At 39.6% G+C, this 22,425-nt stretch overlaps 1 protein-coding gene across 1 annotated transcript in view; it reads left to right on the top strand.

Moving 5' to 3' along the window:
* METTL2A (methyltransferase 2A, methylcytidine) overlaps window positions 1–22,425 on the top strand; it is a 506,716-nt gene that overhangs the window by 467,905 nt on the left and 16,386 nt on the right. Inside the window, exon 8 of the mRNA XM_044055222.1 lies at window positions 8,040–8,105. Coding sequence (XP_043911157.1) covers window positions 8,040–8,105 — 66 coding nt within the window. The remainder of the gene's footprint in view (window positions 1–8,039; window positions 8,106–22,425) is intronic.

Below are 22,425 nucleotides of genomic sequence, written 5' to 3'. Positions count from 1 at the left end.
CTAAAAACATAAGACCGCCCTGGAGAGCACCAACTCCAACTTGGGACCTCAACTTTGTCTTGGAAAAACTAACTTTACCTCCTTTTGAGCCATCCAGTTCAGCAGAATTAAAATATGTGTCATGGAAAACTGCTCTGCTTCTGGCAATAACTTCAGCTCGAAGAGTCTCAGAGTTACAGGCACTAATGGCAGTGGAACCTTTCATCATTTTTCATCAGGACAGGGTTTCTTTAAGAACAAACCCTACATTTATGCCAAAGGTGGTATACAGTGTGGCTCTTAACCAAACTATTCACTTGCTAACATTTTCTCCAAATCCCCAGAATAAAGGGGAGAGACTTCTGCACTCATTGGACATACACAGACAGTTACGCTTCTACTTGGACAAAACAAAAGCTTTCAGGAAAACTGAGCAATTGTTTGTAGCGTATGCTGCAGGATCACAGGGAAAGGCTATTTCAAAGCAGACCATTTCAAAGTGGGTAGGACACTGTATCCGTTTCTGCTACACACAGCATGGAAAAACTGTACCTAGCAACATTAGGCCACATTCCACCAGGGCAACAGCCACTTCAACTGCCTACCTCAGAGTACCTACCAAGGATATTTTGGAAGCTGCAACTTGGAGTTCAGTGCACACCTTTACCAAGCATTACCACTTGCCTCTTTACTCTAAATCCAGAGCTGGCTTTGCCACTGCAGTGCTGCAGGGCCTCATAGCCACCCCGAATCCTCTATAGATCCAGCCACCCTACCTCAGCTTTGGGATTCAACCCAAGTGTAATGACTGCAGCAGTGAAACACGATGAAAATAGTACAGTTTTGTACCTACCATAAATGTAGATGTTCGAGTGTATTCACTGCTGCAGTCCAGGTTACCCTCCCTCCATCCCCTTTCTTAACTAGGACTTATCTATACCTTTCTACCCTATACAACCTATGTGGTGTATTTGCTTGTAACTGAAGGTATTGTCTTTATTATTTATGTATGTTTTATTAGCAATATGTATTGGCTACCTATTTGGGGGCACCTGACATCTGGGGCAAGAAAAACTGAAGAAAATGGCGTAGGCTGCATCTTATATACCCTGGCGCACTGACGTCAGGGAAGAAGCGACAGCAACCGACGCAGGACCAAGACTTTGGAACTCTGGCCGACTGTGGGACCGCCTGACGGCAGGATAACCCTAGTGTAATGACTGCAGCAGTGAATACACTCAAACATCTACATTTATGGTAGGTACAAAACTGTACTGTTCATAGGTTGGTACTAGACTATCAGTCCTAGGGCCTATACAAGCCTAGCCATAACAATTCCCTGGATATTTCTTCCCACACTATTTACTTCCCTGGACCCCTGTCTAGCAGGGTGACTGACGTGATCCCCGGGGTGAATTACCTTTCTCCCATCCAATCGTCAAGGTTCCTTTTGAAGAGGGCCAAAGAGGCACAGGAATTCGCTCTATCTGCACCACTACAAGCCAATTTAGTGTTTGTCAACTAATCAATATGTGATGTGGATCCCACCACAGCAAACCAATATGTGATAGGATATCCCAACCACTGCCACCAATATGTGATGACCGTGCCCTGGCCCAGCAATCAAGGAGTCTCAGTCCTCACCACTGACACCAGAGAGGGCAACTTCCAGAAGAGGAATGGATAACTAATACACACAGTAAAGTACAATTTCCCTTAAGTGCACACAGAGATCACAGTCAGCCTGGAGCTGGTTGCTCCTTTGCTCACCATGTCCCCAATAAGACTCCCCACTGGCACAGCTATAGGGTCCAGATCTCAGCCTAGCTGACAAGCTAACCTCCAGTACCCTCTCTGTCCAACCAGTGCTTCGTGTCCCTGCCCAGGTAACTGACATACACCCACACTTTGCGATACGTATTCATACAACTTCACAGACACTCTTGGGAAAGGCTGACACAGATTCTCCAGCTGTGCCCCTTTACCCAGACTGTACGGTAGTCATTTTTACCACCACCACTTATTTTAAGGAGAGGGAGAAGCAGAGGGTGATGTTAAAGAGTGGAGGAAGATGCACACAGGTGGATTATATCCTATGTAGGAGGGCCGGTCTGAAGGAGATTGGAGACTGTAAAGTGGTGACAGGAGAAAGTGTAGTTAAGCAGCATAGAATGGTGGTCTGTAGGATGACGTTGGTGATCAAGAAGAGAAGGAGGTGTGTGAAAGCAGTGCCAAGGATTAAATGGTGGAAGTTAAATAAGGGTGATTGTGAGGTGGAGTTCAGGGAAGCGTTAAGACAGGCACTGGGAGGCAGTGAAGAGTTACCGAATAGCTGGGTAACTACAGCAGAGCTAGTAAGAGAGATTGCTAGAAAGGTGCTTGGTGTGACATCTGGACAGAGGAAGGAGGACAAGGAGACCTGGTGGTGGAATGAGGTAGTACAGGAGAGTATACAGAGGAAGAGGCTGGTGAAGAAGTGGGATTGTCAAAGAGATGAAGAAAGCAGACATGAGTATAAGGAGATGAGGTGCATGGCAAAGAGAGAGGTGGCGAAGGCTAATGATAAGGCATATGGAGAGTTGTATGAGAGATTGGACACTAAAGAGGGAGAAAAGGACCTGTACCAATTGGTTAGACAGAGGGACAGAGCTGGGAAAGATGTGCAGCAGCTAAGGGTGATAAAGGATAGTGAGGGAAAGGTACTCACAAGTGAGGAGAGTGTGTTGTGTAGGTGGAAAGAGTACTTTGAAGGGCTAATGAATGAAGAGAATGAGAGAGAGAGAGAAGGTTGGATGATGTGGGGATAGTGAATCAGGAAGTGAAACAGATTAGCAAAGAGGAAGTAAGGACAGCTATGAAGAGGATGAAGAATGGAAAGGGTGTTGGCCCAGATGACATACCAGTGGAAGCATGGAGGTGCTTAGGAGAAATGGCAGTGGAATTATTAACCAGATTGTTTAATGAAATTTTGGAAAGTCAGTGGATGCCTGAGGAGTGGAGAAAAAGTGTTTTTGTAGCTATCCTTAAGAATAAGGGTGATGTGCAGAGCTGCAGTAACTACAGAGGGATAAAATTGATCAGTCACAGCTTGACATTATGGGAAAGAGTTGTGGAAGCTAGGTTAAGAAGGGAGGTGATGATTAGTGATCAGCAGTATGGTTTCATGCCAGGAAAGAGCACTACAGATGCAATGTCTGCTCTGAAAGTGTTGCTGGAGAAATACAGAGAAGGTCAGTAGGAGTTGCATTGTGTCTTTGTGGACTTAGAGAAAGCATATGACAAGGTGCCTAGAGAGGAGTTGTGGTATTGTATGAGGAAGTCGGGAGTGGCAGAGAAGTATGTAAGAGTGGTACAGGATATGTACGAGGGTAGTGTGACATTGGTGAGGTCTGCGGTGGGAGTGACAGATACGTTTAAGATGGAGGTGGGATTACATCAAGAATCAGCTCTGAGCCCTTTCTTATTTGCAGTGGTGATGGACAGGTTGACAGATGAGATCAGACAGGAAGGCCCCGTGGACTATGATGTTTGCAGATGACATTGTGATATGTAGTGAGAGTAGGGACCAGGTTGAGGAGACCCTGGAGAGGTGGTGATATGCTTTAAAGAGAAGAGGAATGAATGAAGGTCAGCAGGGCTAAAACAGAATATATGTGTGTAAATGAGAGGGAGGGTAGAGGAATGGTGAGGATGCAGGGAGTAGAGCTGGTAAATGTGGATGGGTTTAAGTACTTGGGATCAGCAGTTCAGAGTAATGGTGAGTGTGGAAGAGAGGTGAAGAAGAGAGTACAGGCAGGGTGGAATGGGTGGAGAAAGAGTGTCAGGAGTGATTTGTGACAGACTGGTACCAGTAAGAGTGAAAGGGAAGGTCTACAAGAGGGTAGTGAGACCAGCTATGTTATATGGGTTGGAGACGGTGGCATTGACAAATAGGCAGGAGTCAGAACTGGATGTTGCAGAGTTAAAGATGTTAAGATTTGCACTGGGTGTGACTAGGATGGACAGGATTAAAATCAGTATAATAAAGGGTCAGCTCAGGTTGGGAAAGTTTGGAGACAAAGCAAGAGAGGCGAGATTGCGTTGGTTTGGACATGTGTTGCTGGATATATTGGGAAAAGGATGCTAAGGATGGAGCTGCCAGGTAAGAGGAAAAGAGGAAGGCCTAAGATAAGGTTTATGGATGTGGTGAGAGAGGACATGCAGGGGGTTGGTGTGAAAGAGCATGATGCAGAGGGCAGGAAGAAATGGAAACAGATGATCCACTGTGGCAACCCCTAACGGGAACAGCCGAAAGAAGATGATGATGACCACCAGCTAATATTATCAACTACTAAAAGGCCCTTAAAAGGGTGTCCAATTATTATTGTGCAATATTATTATCCAATTGGTAATGTGACTATTCATTCTAAGGCTTATTTTAGAGTGGCCTATTACAATAACCTCTATAAATATGCAGTGTACTCTAGAACCTACTTCTCTACACAAACCAGCCACAGGTAAAGGTTTTTAAAATATTTAATAATAAATAATTAAAACACAAGACAATACTCCTACACCACAGAGATATCTAAGAGTTCAGAGATCACACAGGTCTGATGTCAAAGAAAAAGACTTAGTCTAACTTTCTAATCTTTAGCTAATCTTAAGAGAAAATGCAGTGCTATAATCCTATTTACATACATAGAGCATAAGCAGTGCTGGGTTAGATGTCCAAGATCAAAATGCTTACAGTCTCTCACTGAACAATAGTTTTTAAACACTAGCCAACAGCTCTGCTAAGGCCCTCCCAAATTACATCATTTTGACACTTAGGTTTTCTCAGGCCACAAACTGCATTATTTAGCAAGCTAACACCTGCTCAGGAAACTACAACAATGCAAGGCATTTCACATATACACTCTAGCAGAAACCAGAGCAATAAAGCACCTTCCGTATGTAAATTCTGGCCCTTACCTTTAATCGTAAAACAATGGGCATGAAACCTTCATCCAGACCCACTGGAGCCAGCTTGTAAACATCAAAGAGATTCATAAGATCTTTTCATCTTCAAAAGACAGATTTGAAATGCTTGGCTTGGTTTTCCTTACAGCAGATGGCAATGTTGCAACAATCTTGAAGTTCACATTTTACAGTGTTTTCTTTCATTTAAAAACACAAGCCTGGATTTTACATTTATTTATACAATTGATAGAATTATTTATCAAATTCTATTTGACTAGGCTGGCAGCCTTCGCCCAACTTCCTCTAATCTTCACAGACAGCTCAGCTTTTCCATTGATGATGTACTGCGCATGCATTTGGAACATGCGTTCCCACGCATACCCAGTACATCGGTGCTCGGGAAAGTACACAATAGAAAAGAAGATCTCCATTGCTCCATTTTTCTGTAATTTCTTTTTTTTTAAATATTGGTTTGTGGCAGTTTAGGGGTAGGAGAGCTTCACTCCTGACTCCACACATACAAGAAAGACAGCTTGAAGAAAATACAAGGGAAATCAGGTACATGTATTTAATTTTAAATACCATACCTATTTTCTTCATGCTGTCTTTCTCGTTTGTGCAGAGTCGGGACTACAGCTTTATTTTTTTTTAATTAAAAAAAAAAATTAAAACTTGGACAATATACCAATGGAAATAAGTCCGGGGACTGGACCTTTTCCTTTGGTATATTGTCGGATTTACAACAGGCACGCTGGCCAGTCAGCATGCACGTTTTGGAATAGTAATGGTCAGTCATTGTATAATTGCCCTTTGTTCACTGTAGTGCGACCTCGGAGTTGGAATATATATTTAACAGGGGGTGGGGGGCACAGCTCCCCACAATATAATGTTCGATGTTTGTGCTTTTTCAATGTTTGAGCGTTCGTTCTTTTGAACTTTCGCTCTTATGATATTAGACCCACATTGAACAGCTTGAAATATCTTTCCTCCGTTGAAGGCAGATAAACCACCCTCCTTGATACAGGGATCAGCTTCCAGTACCACTTGCCATATCAGAATAACACTGTGACAATAGAAGATGCACGTGGGATACCTTGCTATAATTAAAAAAAAAAAAAAAGTCACTCAGAATTCTGGATCTCAGATATTAATGCTTCATACATTACAGTTTATAGGACTCTGACATAAAGACAAGTTCAAATAATGCCCACCAGCAATTAAATGGGAAGGAAAGTCTGATAATAGAGCAGTAAAAGAAATTTTCACTGCATGGGGGTGGAATGTCAAGATGAAGAAAGCAAGGAGAGAAGAGAAGGCGAGGCCCACATTGACTGGTAATAAACTCCATAACAGGGTGAGAAGCTTACTGATCTAGGGCAGCATAAGAGCTGAGTTGGTTTTCTTCAGATTTGAGATGATCCAATTCTTGGAGGGTGGCTCTTTTTGTAATGGTTGTAGCCTTGGCTGACTGGGAATAGTCCCTGGAGCAGATCCAGGTCATTCTGGGAGGATTATCACACTGCTGGCCGAGAATGCTGGTAGTTCCCAAGTGTATGGGGGAATTTGTAGCTAACAAATGTCTGCTTGGTCTGCCACCATAACTCTCTACAGAAATGGAAGGGTAATGATGTGAACATTTCATAAAGCCTGACGACGTTCACTAAAGTGTAGTGTATTTAACCAATAACCATCTACTACTCGTCTCTTATCTTCGTTTCATTCACACATCGCTGTGCCATGATACCCACATGGAGCATGGTGTACAGTTCTTGGGACATTGTTTGACACCAGAGTCACTGTCTAGGTTACCAAGATAGCCATTTATTTGTTGGCTAGGTAGGTTGGCTTGTCCATTAACCTTTTCAGACACGCCCCAGGCCAAGAGGTACAGTCTCTCTCTCACACACACACACACACACACACACACACACACACACACACACACACACACAGTTTATACAGTCAGGATCACAAAATACATAGGGTGGGGTGCTGTATTATAAGGGCATGTGCTGCAGATCAGAAGGTAATGCATCATTGTTTAAAAAAGCTCAGCAGACAGAAATCGCAAAATAGGAGTGTTGACTGAAAAGGACTTTCAGGACATGAAGTTTCTATCACTAAGATAGCAGTGCAATAAAAACCCAGGCACAGCAAACAAGACAACCCAGAGGCATGAGCTTGACCACTTTTTCCTGTAGCGGCAGCAGCATCTATACAAAGTGGAAGGAGATTCTAGTAACTTGGCTCCAAATTCCCCATACTTGTTTATTCCTAAACTGTGGAAGTTTCCTCTCCCATCCTCCCATCTGTGATTTTCCACATTTACTTCACCGGTAGCTGTTTGTATTGACTAGCATGTGAAACATAATCCTCCCCCTGTGTCTGCAGTTTTTGGCACCTGACGTTTCCATGTGTTGCACATATGGCAATAAATTGTGCTTTCTGTCATTTAGAAGATGGAGGACATTCCATGAGCACAGAGACACGGGTTTCTGCCCAAAATTCACATTGTCATTACACTAGCCAAAATTGCACCTGTTCCACTACCTGATTGATGATGGCAGACGTCTGATTGCAGTAGCCCTTGTTAATGGATATCTTCTTCACAGGTCATGAAAAGTTCAGATTACACTGGGCGAACTTAAACACATCCACTTGGTCTACCCTTGAACTACCATTAGTGCCCTAACAATTCAGGCATTTTATGACAGAGTTACTTTTCCCTTTCTGTTTTTTTTTTTTTTTTTTTTACACATATATAGTTGCACCTTAGAGAGCATGACTGTAGATGGCTATTTGTATGTTTATTGATTTCTTGTAGCTAAACCAAGTTTGTATGATCCTCACGTTGATTACCAGTTAAATTGTCCCTGTATTGGTGCATGATTTGTATTTATTTCTACTGGGTTTTGCTTGATATTTTAATTGCAACATATTTATTGTTAAATGCTTGTTTTAAAATTATAGTGATACACTATTATGCCTTTTTTGCTGATGCCTTATCTACTGCTGAACTATGTAGTCTCTTGTCAACTGTGTGTTTTTTTCTGATACCTTTTTGAGAATAGCATTTGCAAAGTTTCATAATTTATAATTCTCAGTCCTCTTTGTTCTAGGTCGGTGTTTATCTGAGAATTTTTATGTCAGAGGAGATGGGACCAGAGTTTACTTTTTCACTCAAGGTACTGAACCTCTCCAGTATATTTTACTTTGTTGTGTGATTATTGAACCTTAGGAATGCATAAGAGGCAAGTATGCCTTTTAAACATATGTAAATGTATTCCCTGGCTGTTTGGTGTAGAGAGATAAAGACCTAACTATGACAAGATAGCCAGATATCAAGCAGCTCAGGTGCTAAAAAGCCAGGAGGGGGAGGATTGGAGTGAGTATCTGGCACTTGTTCATTTATCCTGGGGGGAGTGGGGGATTATTTCATTTGGCTGACTGCTACCATACATGCAGAGGTGGAGTGCATGACACTGAAAAAGCCAGGCCTGAGGATGTCATTTTGGCAATCCCAAGCTGATAATGGTAACTTTTAGTAGAGTGTTGGTAGAAGTCCCTGCACACCCACCCAGAGAAAGTAAAACACATTGCGCTGATGTGGTGGTTTGCATGCACCACCAGGGTCAGTTTAGGGACTTAACAGAAATGCGTCACTGCCAGGATGTCACTGAGGGTGCAAACAGCCTCCATGGCTGGCTGGCTGGCTAGATGATGCCTCAGGTCAGTGGTCACCCTCATGCTGGATATTCCTAATATGGAGCCCCAGACTAATGGGGAGGTGTGGCTGTTAGCAGGAAAAGACACAAACACACAGGAAAACAAAATGTACAAATGTGTATATGCAATTATATGCACATGCACTTATGTACTGTGTTTTAATAAAATACAACTGAAAATATAGTAGTTGCCATTTAGACTGAGTATTATTTGTACAGAGTAGTTGACAACTTAGAAAGTTAAAAAATGAAAGACAACAGAAGATTCCAATGATGTTGGCAGTGTAGTAGTATGCTGCATTTCTGCTTCCATTGCTGGAGCTCTGGTATTTAGGGTCCTGGACTAGTACTTTGCACAGCTGAACGTATCAGGAATTCTTTTATCATCATTATTGTACTGTACGATGTAGGACTTCTCAATTTATATTCTTTTGTTGGTCTACCAGCTAACTGTATGTAGAGGAGAGCTTTGTGGCCCTGCTTATCAAGTAAATGATATCAGCCATGATGAGCTGTCCTAATATTTGTCAGGAGTTCAGGTTGAAGGCATTTAGATGGTTACTTGTCAAGTTAACAAAGGAGAGTGTGGCATTACTTTTATTAAGGAAGGGGGATGAAAATGAAAATGCCCAGCGAGTACTAGACTGCTACATTCTGGTTTTGAGTGTGTATGAGACTCATATTCACATTGTTTAGTAATGTAGTTGCTAGGGTTCTGCCTGCAAACCTGGCACCACAGATTCAGGATAATGTTCTGGTAGCAAGCAGCTTTCTTGGAGGGGATGAAAAAGTTGATGCACTTGTGGCCCTGCCCAGCCCCTAAAACCCTCCCCAACAATCTGGACACAGCACAGATATTGGACAAGTGATTAATTGTATATCGTAGCCAGATTAATGTAATTAGTTCAACAAACACCATTTTTAAATTGTGCATTGCGTTTTAATCAGTATAATTACTTCAGCAAACACCGGTAACTTTTTTCACAACTTTCTCAGTGTAATTGCAGGCATTCTGAGCTGTTTGGGTTCCCATATCTGTTTTAATAGTTTTGAGAGTTTTATTTTCTTTGAAGAATTCTGTAGCTTTCCATATGTACAGAAGCTTCCTTTTATAGCAGTCTAGGGGTGATTCCCCAGATATATTCAGAAAATAGCATTAGGAAGTGTGGAGGAGCCTGATGCGTGAATGGGCATTCCTTTGTTGAAGGTTGTGCGTCAGGGCTGGTAACTTGGCACGTAAAAATCAACTACCAATCATTAGTGGACCGGAGTTCCGCTGTGGCGACCCCTAACCAGGAAAAGCCGAAAGACACAACAATAACAACAACTAAATAAACAGCATTAGAGCAAGCAGCAAGCTCGTGAGCAGTGTCTAATATTAACGTAATTCCACATTTGTGAAACCACAGACACCCACATTGCTTCAATATCCATTCAAACCTATTCTCTCTCAACTCTTTCTAACCCAATGAAACACTAGCCCTATTATTTCCCAAGTGGCATTCCAAACTAAAGCCCCAATTTACAATAACCTGTTTAAATCACACCCATATTGTGATCCCTAGCAATTTTGAATGGGCTATGATACGAGTTTAGCCAATGAAAATTAGAAATATGTTATTCACATAAGGGAAGTAATTAAAAAAAAAAAAAAAACCAAAAACTTACAGCACTCACTGTGGCAGCTAGTATACACTTGGCTTTTTCTAAACTTCTTTGTGCATTCCCAATATTGATTTAATTTGTAGGCCACACTATGCCTAAGTTTAGACCAGTGCTACAACAAAATAGCTCAATTCACTACTAAGATGTAGAACTCTTCTGATTTGAATTACTACACTCCATTTTACCCAACTAGTACTTGCACATAAACCCCTGACTAATACTCGATAGGAAAAGCATTATGAGGCATACAATGACGCATTTCTCCTTCCAAAGTGATAGGGCTAGGACCAACATAAATATCTTCATACCAAGATGCTATTAATACAAGCAATCATCATGGCTGCCTGAATGACTGCCCCCACCTTCAGATGGCTGTCACCTCTGTAATTATGGAGGACTCCCCAACACTGAGAAAAAATGTGCTCAAGCCGATTGAGGGAGGCTTAATGATTAGAATTCACGAGGGCAGGAAAAAAAATTATTTTAACAAGCTTCAAAATGTCCCATAGGCAAGAACAAGATTTACTACAGTACTTAAAGTAGAAAAATATGCCAGAGATCATGTCAGAGCCATATAGCCTGCTCATCTAGTGCCATTTTACATTCCACAGTCAAAATGACCCCCCTTTTGAAGAGCCAAAATAGAAAACAAAACAAAAAGGTCCGTTCCCTCAATCTGGTACCGCCTAGTAAGCCAAGTTCATTCTTCCTGATCTGCTCCCTTCAACTCCAAGTTAAGGAGGGGAAAAAAAACAGGTCTAGTCTCTAGTCTGGCACTCCTCACCTGAAGGGCAAACCAGGTCCTTTCTTCTGATCTGTGTTCCTCAACTCTTAAGTTGAGGAGCAAAAAAAAAAAACTGTAGCAAGCCAGTCGCTACAACTTACATGATGTGCAAAGTGCAAGGCATTTAAACACTTCAGTCCTTACCACAAAAGCCATACCGGCATTCAGAAATGCCAGTATGGAAATGAATGGCGGTAGTGCACTAATGTCTGACATTTGCCAATCATGACTAGCAATAACCTTGAGCTTGGGCAGCTGCCCCAGTCAACCCACCCTAGCTACACTTCTGTTCAGTGTGTAAAGTGCAAAATCTTCATGATTGCTGACTGCTTAAGGTTGCAAGACACATCTGTGCTCTAATTACAGACCTAAGATGGGAAAATATACTTTGAAATTTGCATTATGATGAACATGTTTAAGAACACCTTCAAGCTGCCACAGGTAGAAAAACCCAGAAATAAATGTCACAGAGTAGAAATGAGGATGCAGCAACCTAAAAGTTTCACTTAGAAAAGCTGCAAATAGAAGAAGAAAAAGCAGGTGAATGCCTCTAGGAAGCCTAATGTAAGAGCTACGTAACAAAATATTAAACCATCCCTGGCAAGAAAAAGGATAAGTCAAGTACATATGGTTCTCCAATCATAGCAGAGTTCAGAGACAGCACATAAAAATCAGCACAAGACAAAAGAAAAAATAAAATGCAGTGCCAGAGAAAAGAAAGAATGAAGACTGAAGTTATTAGCTAACAAAGTAATACAGTATACAGAAGAAATAAATGTCATTACAGAATTCCGGAGGAACAAATAAGATACGAGAGCAACACGTGCAAAAATGTTATGTGATACAATTCAGTCTTTCAGTGGACGAATATGTACCTAACTGCAACAAGCAAAGACGAGTTTGTACTATTCATAGCACGGAGCAGTGGTGCAGCATAGCGTTGTCACCTCGCAAGAGGTTCTCTGGTTCGATTCTCGGCTGGGGTACCTTCTGTGTGGACTGTGCATGTCTTCCCTGCGTTCATGCAGGTTTCCTCCCATGTTGCAAAGACCTGCATCTGGAGCGTTTCTCCCCAGGCCACCGCTGAAAATTAGCTTTGTTTCAAGTCGGACTTTCCCGGTTAACAGATGTTAAATAAATAAATACTACTTAGACCAAACATAAAGCATATATAGATATAGATATATATATATATATATATATATATATATATATATATATATATATATATATGACAGGCAGTGGTATAGAAGGGACAAACTTTATCTAAATGTGGTTGGGGAGAAAGAGAATGAGTCCTGGCAGCAAACATAGTCTCGTTTAACAGTAGAAAGGTTAGTTTTATTATCAGCAGGCAAGCCTGTGCAGGGTGAAGTGTGTGAAGAACAGTGTTCAACCTGTACACAAACATAAGTCATAGGCAAAGAGTGAGAACACACACAGTAAAACCAAAAATGTTTATTTAATTATCTTGGCTGTGGTGTGGTAGCAGTAAAATACAATATTATACTATGAATGCTGGCATCAGGTAGAGCAGAATTGTGTGGGGTATAGCTGTATTTGTAAAAAGCAGTTGAACAGCCAAGCTACTCCTTCTAGCCTGAATGATAAAGTTGGAATATGCAGGTGCAGAACTTCAAATGTTTGTGATATACAGAGGTCACCAGAGTTCTGTAGTACAGATATAGACTCTCCTTTGCAGATACTGTTTGAGGATGGTGAGTCAAGGGAGAACCTGCTTTTGAGTGATCTCGGTCTTTATAATGTCGACTAGAAAACATGTAACCAGAATTCAGCAGGTAGTGTATGTTCGTTTGACAGAATGATTAGCCATCTGAATTTAAGGCAGTACAGAGATGTCCACCCAAGAAGAGAGCTGTTTTACTGTAAAGTAGCAGATGACAAGTTAATCAGTAGCAGTCTAACTCATTTTGCAAGCTGTGACTACAGTGTGGTAAAAGCAGACTTCATCTTGAAATGCAGTAAAACTAATTGAGTGAGATAACATGGACAATACATACAAATGTTTCAAGCATGGGCATTAAAGCCCTTCTAGCTTGCCAATATGCCAAAACACTTGTTCCCATAATAAATGTCCAGGCTGTTCTTAAAAATATCTAAACTAGTACTTGCTTAAATGTAATTTGGTAGTCTGTTCCAAGCATCAGCTACTCTGTCAGAGAACCAATTAGTACACTTCTCATTCCTATAGATACTTCTACATAGGTTATCTGACGATTCTCTAGCTAGTACTTTTTGATAACCCCAAACATTCCCAGAGGTAGTTGTCCCTAAATGCCTTATATACATGAATAAGATCTCCTCTTAAATGTCTGTAAGAGACACTGTACAAGTTCAGATATTTTAGTCTTTCATAATAACTTAGATTTTCACATCCATGGATGCCCTTAGTATATTTCCGCTGTACTCTTTCCAGTTTTTTCATGCTTGTTTTCCTATAGGGTTTCCATATTGTTATTCCATACTCAAGTTTGGGTCTAATGTAACTAACAAACAATGAATTAATTATGTTTGATTTCCTAGACTTTATAAATCTTTTTATACAACCTATAGTTCTAGAACTGTCATTAGCCAATTGGTTGATATGATTAGAAAAACTCATAGCTGAATCTACCCATATACCCAGGTCCTTAAATGAGTCTACAGTTTCAATCACTGTGTGCTGTATTAAATATTCACCTTTCAGTTTGTCTCCCAAATCTCATATGCTTAGTTTTTGATGTATTTATCAACATATTCTTCTCCTGTGCCCAAATGGTCAATTTAGTCAAATTATTTTGCAGACATGCCTTATCTGTAACACTTATAATCAGTTTACCCAATTTCAGGTCATCAGCATATAGACTGTAGAACACCTCAGATGAAAACGTAAGGTCTGAAAGATGCAATCTAAACAAGTAAGGGCCTAGTACAGAGCCCTGTGGGACACTTTGACTGTAACCAAGGATTCCATCTGTCCAGTTGGTGTGTGATACTTGCCATGTCCTATTTGTAAGCCATGCAGCTGTCCATCTTATCAACAGTACATCAGTACCTAGTTGTACTAATTTATTGATCAGTGTTTTGTGCATGACCCTGTCAAATGCTGGTTAAATCTATATAAATCACATCACAGCACAATTTTTCATTCATAGCTGTTATTATATTGTTATAGAACATCATGTTACAGGTGGTAATAGATCTATTTTCAACATATGCACGCTGATATATGGTTTCAAGTCCCAACCTATCCAGTTCTGACAATAACTTATCCAGTATTACCTTCTCCATTATTTTTCCACAACATGAAAGTAGACTTAAGGGTCTATATGATTCTGGGTTTGTCCTACTCCCCTTTCCCTTAAAGACAGGTTTAATAAGTGCATGTCTCCAATCTTGAGGAATCTCCCCATATTTATATGACCTAGTGAATAATAGATGTAAAAAAGTGTAAGTTCTTGCTTAAGTGTTCTCAAATCATTGTTGCTTATTCCGTCTCCTCCCTGCGGTTTGTTTGGATCCAGTTTGCACAGTTCTTTTTCAATATAGTCTAATTTGATTCCAGTATCTGGGGTTACCTGGATGTCACTAGGACAACTTACCACCCCTTTTGTGGAGCCAAACTGTTTTGCATAAGATTTTGTAAATATATCTATAATCTGTTGTGTCTGAGAATAAATTTTAGAATCTGCACTCAGTTTATCAATTTGTGTATCTTTACTCCTTCCACACCTTATGTATCTATAAAAAGGTTTCCTATTATGCTCAATATCTTTATATAAATTTTCTTCAAAAATTTCTTGATCTTGTCTAACACTATGCTTAATCTGTTTGTCCAGCTCGTTTCTTTCAGTTTTCAAAGGTGTAGTTCGACCTCTCTTCCATTTCTTATATTTTTTGTCTCTCACCTTAATCAGATATCTTGTTCTTAGGGAAATATACCCCCTGATGTTACGTGCCTAGATCCTGGTGTTAAACATTTTTTTGACTTTTTGCACTCAATTTCTCTTTCAAAGCTTTCCTCATTCCATCTGCAGTTTTTCCACTGAACACCTCACTCCAGTTAGTTTTATATAGCAACTTTTTTGCTTCCCTATAATCTGTAATTAACCTTCTGTGCATTGGTTTAGATTTCAGTTTGGCAGAATTATCTAGCAACAAATTAACATTTATGACCCCATGATCACTGCACATCAATGGTGGTAAAACTTGAAGTTACAGTAATTTCTTTAGGAACAGAAACAATATCTAGTATATTCTGTTCCCCTGGTAGGATTTTTTTACAATCTGAAGCATTTGTTGTTCCTGAATATACTCTGTGACGTTGTGGAATCAATATTATTCCAGTCTGTTTCTGGTAAATTTAAGACCCCAGCTAATATTATTCTTCCCTCCTGTGTTTCATGTAAGAAATGTATGAATTCCTCTAGGTCATCTGCACATGACTTTGGTGGTCTGTATACTCCAACAATTGTTATATGTTCCAGGGTTGTCTTTATTGTCACAGTTACATAGTCTGTAGTATTGGTATTATCATTGAACATGTAATAATCACAAGTCTCATAGCTATATTTAATGCCTATTATAACACCTCCACCTGATTTTTTGTTAGAATGCCTGTTACAGTAAAAGCATTTATACCCTGACAGAACTGGTTTCCAGTCATTGTTCTTTAACCATGTTTCACAAACTAGAACAACATCAATCTTGTGGGAACGTAGCAAATTTTCTAATAAAAACACTATTATTAATGCTCCTAACATTAACAACCGTCAGAGATGCATCAAATATTGCTATCTGTGAACTATTACATTTTTGACCTGGCAAAAATCCTGGCTAGTGTTTGTCAAATATTACAAGATATCTGCTGCAAAAATTCTTTCCCTGATCTAGACAAATGCACACCATCCTGTCTGAACACGTGTGCCCAAAAGAAGGCTTGGATGCTCTATGCATTTCCATTTTTTAAAACAGGCCATTTTTTCCATGAAGGTGTTTATCAAAAAAATCTTTTCATTCACAGTGACCTGACTATCCTTTCTATAGGTGATTTGTGAAAAATATGTCCTAACACCAGTACAAGCTATACTATCTAGGAGGGCTATTAGTTCCCAACTAACAGAGAGTCTTTGTTAGTAACATCATTTGTACCAACATGAATAAAAACAGATCCATACTTCCTTACATTAAGGTGTTCCAAGGCTCGTTTCACGTCTTCTATTTTTGCTCCTGGCAAGCATAACACTATTTGATGTTCATTATCATCTCTGCAAATATAAGCATCAGTTCCTCTAATAACTGAATCTCCAATTACAAGGATATCTTTGCTGACCATCTCTGAAGAATCTTCAGCTTCTAATGCAGTCATTTCTGCTCTATCAATTGTTACAAAGGATAGATCTTCATCACTATTAGTCTTATTAATTCCACTGTTTTCATTGCGTATTAAATTCTCATTCAGCTGGCACTGTAAATCCACAGCTTGAGCCATGTAGTCAACATATGTCTTTCTCTTCTTTTGTTCTTCAATCCTTACACGTTCAGTTTTGATTTCTTCCTTTTCACCTGCCCCTTGCCTCTTTTTTTCTACCTTTTCCATTGGAAAGGTGATGCCTTTTTCTGTAGACTGGGGGTTTTCTGATAGACAGATATCTTCATTTCCTGTCACCAGTGTGTTACATAACAAAGCATAATCCTTTTTAATACGTATTCTCTTTCTTTTACAGTCATTAGTCAGTTTCTTTTTCTTCCTTGTTATTTGTTGAGAACAACTTACTTCCTTTCTTTTTTTGTTTCCTTCTAAATAAACCGGATCCTCAGATTGCTGAGTACTTGCATCCACAATTCCATAGTTCTCAGGGGCCTCATCTTTCATAGGAGTTGAATGTTCTTTGCAGAAAATAGATGCATTATTTCCTAAATCTGTTCTATTTGTCCCATGCCTAATATTATTTAGTTCATCAGTCGAGTCATTAATATATGATGCAACAGTTCTCCAAGCCATGCCAATTGCACATGTGCAATCATCATCAAGTCGAGATTTGCTTCTAGCAATGGTAAGCAAATCATCCAACTTTTGACATGAGGAACAAAGCTCACCAGTGTTATCAGCTGTTACCTTTAAATATGCATAGCATTTATTACACTGTACAAGATACTTGTGCGTTAGCAAATCATTAATTGCATACTCATTTAAGGAATCCATATTCAGCTTTAATTGAATAAAATATTGCAAAGGAAAAAAATTACACAAAGTCGCAAAGAATTCAAAGGAACTTAAATCATCTTCTATGACAAAAATTATACCAGCAATATACAACTAAATAACAAAACACAATAAAGTTGTTCTGACCATACAAGTTCTACCAGCCAGGCAGAAGTTGTAACTTCTTTACGTCGCACGCAAAGCTTTTGCTCACTATAGCTCGCAGTCGCACCTCCTTTTAACAATAAAAGTAAATAAAACATCTCTTACCAGTCAACTCCATCCACAACAAATCTCAAACCAAGACAGGATTGTTTTGATATGCTCAGAATTTTCCTTTCTGCAGTCTGTGTAAATTTATAGCTGTCTAAGCCCCTTGTGGTGGCGAGAGCTTGCCTGTCCAAAACCTATCCCTTTCTCATAACCAAAAGTGAAACTAAAGGTAAAACAACAAAATATAAATCAAAGTAAAGCTTGTTAATAAGCAGTCTCTTCCTACCTATAAACAGTTAAAAATAGTGATAACAAATGCAATATAAATTCAAATAAAACTTCTCTTACCAGTCAACTCCACAACAAATCACAAACCAAGACAGGATTGTTTTGATATGCTCAGAATTTTCCCCTCTGCAGTCTGTGTAAATTTATAGCTGTCTAAGCCCCTTGTTGGACAATGCTTATATGGATGTAGTTTAGGCTAGCTATAAAACACAGCAACCACCAATAAATTTCTTTCAGATCACACAGTCTGACCTGTCTGAAAGGATTTCATAGGGCAGTAATGATGGATTTTCAAACATGTAACAATTAAGAATGCGTACAGAGGTAGTTACTATTTCAGAAGCAGCACATATCTGATTATTAGGAAGACAAAGTATGCAAAGCAAAATACATGCAGTTAGTAGACATAGTGGTAGATGGGATGAGCACTGAGGGAGGTAAAGTACAAAAAACATGGGTAAACTGGTAAACTAGAATTAAAATTCTTTCATCGCAGATAAATCATTATTATGTCTTTCAAAAAGATCTAACAGCAAATATGCTGTAGCATAGTAGGTAAGCCACACTATCCTACTGCTCGGTTTACCGTCAGGCAATGTAGAAAAGAGAGACAGTTTTTAAAAGTGATTTTGTAGGTGAGGAAACTAGGGTAAACAAACATATAGTGCCTCCTGTTGGTGGACAGGAACATCCTGCTGAAGTGAGGGGAAATCGGCATTGCACACTTCATCTACCAGTTATCTCTAGGCAGGTTCAGTGGGATAGATCTTAAAAGAAAACTTGAATCATCCTGTTGGAAATAATGTTGATTTCCTCTTCGTTGATCTTTGACCCCGTTAATGATAGAACACATGTATAATAGACTTCAAAAAAATAGGCAAAATGCAAAGACACTTATCTGAGAATATTTCTTATCTTCTGCTGTAAGAAAATGCCAAAAATGCTAAGGTGAGTCAGGCCTATTTCTACTTAATATATCGGAAAGTAAACATGATTTAGTATAGAATGTGTACAGAGAGATAGACCTCTTAAACAAGTAGGACTTCTAGATGTTCCAGTGACTGTAGATCTTAGAAAAGTTCACCTGAGATTACAAGTGCCACAGTACAATATGGAGAAGCTTTGAAGTAACTGTAGGGCAGCTGGTGGATGAAAATGAAATTCAGTTAGTACAGAAATAAGGTGGTAAACCTTAGCTTAATAAAAAAAAAATATCAGACAAGAAAGTTGAAAACAGGTACACCGTCTAAGGCAGCATATGAGCTTTTATGTCTTGCCATTGTTCCAGGCTTTAGCATAAGCTGTCTTTGCTGGGTGGGGATGCTACCCTACCCCTGTCTCCCAAATATGTGTGTGGTCCTGCATATGAGCTTTTATGTATTGCCATTGTTCCAGGCTTCAGCATAAGCTACCTTTGCTGGGTGGGGATGGTACCCTACCCCTGTCTCCCAAATATGTGTGTGGTCCTGCATAGTATGTTGTTTGCAATGATTAAGACTGCATTGTTTGTAAAACCAAAGTGTGTGATCTGAGAGACTGTAAAGGTGAATGTACTGGTAGGCAGTGGTTGCTGTGACTTCAAAGCCCGGGGGCTGCTGGAGAAAGTGAATTGGAAAGATTAGCTAGAATCCCTAGATGATATGCTTGTTTTTAATTTTGTTGTCTGCTAGTTTTTGAATGAGGTAGTGTACCATCTCGCTTTTATTTCTGTAGTGGGTGAATTCCATCTACCAACTGTCCTACCACTCAAATTAGTAACCTCAAACATTTCTATCTATCCTTTCTTTCCTTACTCCAGTCTTTCTCTCTCCCGTAAAAACTACTCTGTCAGTCTTCATTCTTATCAATTGTGCCCGTAAAGTTTGCTGACTTTGAATTCAGATGTGTATCATCGCTCCTTTTCAGTCACTTTATTTTATGTATGTATGTTTTGTTTGTTTTACAGAGTAGTGCTGTTAACAATATCGACCAATTTCAGGCTTGGTCTGGGTGAGATACAAAATGTTTCCCAAACATAAAATGCAGACAGGTAATGAGTAACAGAGTAGTTCAGATTAATTACATAGACAAGCTGCATGTGTACTTGCTAGTAAGCAAGCAGAGTGTAATGTACATTAGTTTCTAAAGTGGGTCAATCTTCAGTAAATCTGAGACAGAAGACTTTGAAACAAGATAGGGGTAGTGAATTAGATGATATGTCATGTGTTGAAGCAGGTGCATTCAGCTTGGATGAAGAAGTGTTTTTTGAGTTGCATTTGGAGTACGTGTTGATTTCCTTTACGTAGATAGGGAGGACTTGTCAAAGAGTAGGTTCCAGAGAGGAGAAAAGCACGTGCATTGCTTTGGAGTTTGGTTCTAGGGGTAACTAGGGGTAATGAGAGGAGATGTGGCTTGTGATTACTGTCTCAGGTTGTATGAGGAGTTTATTTATTTTTATGGTCTAGCTGTAAGGGAAGTAAATGTATGAAAGTGGAGTAGTTTGTAGAGTTAGGATCCTAACAATAGGTTAGATCTTTTTTTTTATGAGTAGTGATTTGGCTTTTTCTAGAATGATACATGATTCTGTCATAGAGACGAGTTTGTAATGAATCAGAAAATGCTGTTAAGGTTTGTCTGGAGTGTGGAGGTGTTTTTCTTGGAGGCAGAAACAAAAACAGAGAGTTCATATTCAACCTGAGAAAGGAGAACTATTTTGCCAGTGACTGTTCTAGCTGGTTGGGATACAAACGGGGAGGTCTTTTTAGCCCAGAGCAGAAGAGAGTTTATATTGGCTAAGTTTAGCAACTGATCAAGCCATAGTCTTAAGTATCTGACGATGGGGGTTGTTTCTGTGAAATGTTTTTAAATCCGGGAATAGGGTCTGGCCTGATATCAATTTCATTTACTTTGTTTTGGAGAACATGATCAGTGAGGTCAAGTGCCTTTGTCAGGTCTATCAATAGGGTCCTTCTCAGTGTTTTGCAGAATGTTAACAGGTAGGGACCAAAATGCTGTTGTACTTCATCTAGGCCAGAATCCATGCTGTTGAGAGGAGAGCATGTGGGAGTGGTGTGTGTGTCTGTGTGTGTGTCTGTGTCTGTGTGTGTGTCTGTGTCTGTGTCTGTGTGTGTGTGTGTGTCTGTGTGTGTGTCTGTGTGTACGCTCGTGTATATGGATGAGACAAGATGCCCTCCAAATTCTAGTAAGTGCTGAAGGGGATTTTAAAGTATTTAACTTTAGTTCCCTCCATATTGATGACAGCATGGTTAATGTATTTGCCAAAGGTCTATCATTTGTCCCGGAAAAAAGAGCGGACTTGGTCAGGACTATCTTAGACTTAAAAATGTTCATGCGCAAACTTAATTTAACTTGTCTAATGGGAACTAATTCTACACTTTGCTAATAGCTTGAGAGTATCAAGCTTATTTAATCCACCGTTACAAGAATCCCTGGCAGTGTTTGAAAAAGTGTGCGAAATGGACATTAGAGCATTGTTAGCCAAGAGAGTTAATAATTTAAGCATACAAAGGAATTTTTCTGTGGACGAACTTGCTTTCATTAACCTTCTCAATGCATGTGATGTTAAGGGCGGAGACCTTGTTTTTATGGATCAATATGAATATGTGGATAGGATGCAAGTACATTTGGATAGTGTTGCTTATGAATTTGTAAGTTTAAATGAAATTAATGGGGCTTATAAAAATGTTAATAACATGCTTAATGATTTGTTCCTTGAAGGGAGTATTGATTTGGACACTCTCCAATATTTAACCATGTCAGCACCTGTGACACCTGTGTTATTTGGGGCCCCAAAGTTACATAAAGATGTGAAGAATCCCCCATTCAGACCAATAGTGGATGGGAGGGGCTCTATTACTTACGCAAGTGCGAAGTATGTAGATCACAAACTGAAACCTGTTGTTAAATCAGAACCACAGATATGCCATGACTCATGGAGTTTCCTTGATGGCATCAACAGCTTAGAATATGATGACAACTTCATGTTCCTTACACTTGATATTAAGGATCTCTATACTGTCATTCCGCACAACTTGGCTATGGAATGGATTAGAGATTTCCTACACATGAAAAGGATGGACGATAAAGATATTTGTCATTGAAACTCTGCTAGAGAGAGTTCTGACTAATAATTTTATTAGTTTCAATGGGCAATTGTTTTTACAGAAATCTGGGATAGCAATGGGATCACCATGTGGCAGTAGTTTTGCCAACTGTGTAATGGCCTATTGGGAAAGAGTGCTGTTGTTCAACAACCCAATGTTTAAGAAACATGTTGTCTGGTGCATAAGATACCAGGATGACATGTTCTTTATTTGGAAGGGGGATGTTGAGTTGATTCAACCATTCATTACAGCTATCACAGCCTTAACAACATTCTTGGGATTTAATTTCCAAGTAGGCCTTGATACAATCAACTTTTTGAATGTCCACCTATGTAAAGATAGTCCTAATAGTAGGTATAAAACCACTATCTTTAGAAAGCCTACTTATTCAAATGCCTTCTTGCATTTCACGAGTAGCCACCCACACCATCAGAAGAAGGCAGTAGTGAAAGAGCAGGCAGTCAGGGCAGCCAGAATGATCTCATACTATGATGAATTCCTAAGCGAATGTACCTTGCTCAA

This window comes from Protopterus annectens, chromosome 13.part0 (genome assembly GCF_019279795.1).
Source record: "Protopterus annectens isolate FY-2018-M chromosome 13.part0, PAN1.0, whole genome shotgun sequence".
NCBI lineage: Eukaryota > Metazoa > Chordata > Ceratodontiformes > Protopteridae > Protopterus > Protopterus annectens.
This window is presented reverse-complemented; position numbering and strand designations above follow the sequence as displayed.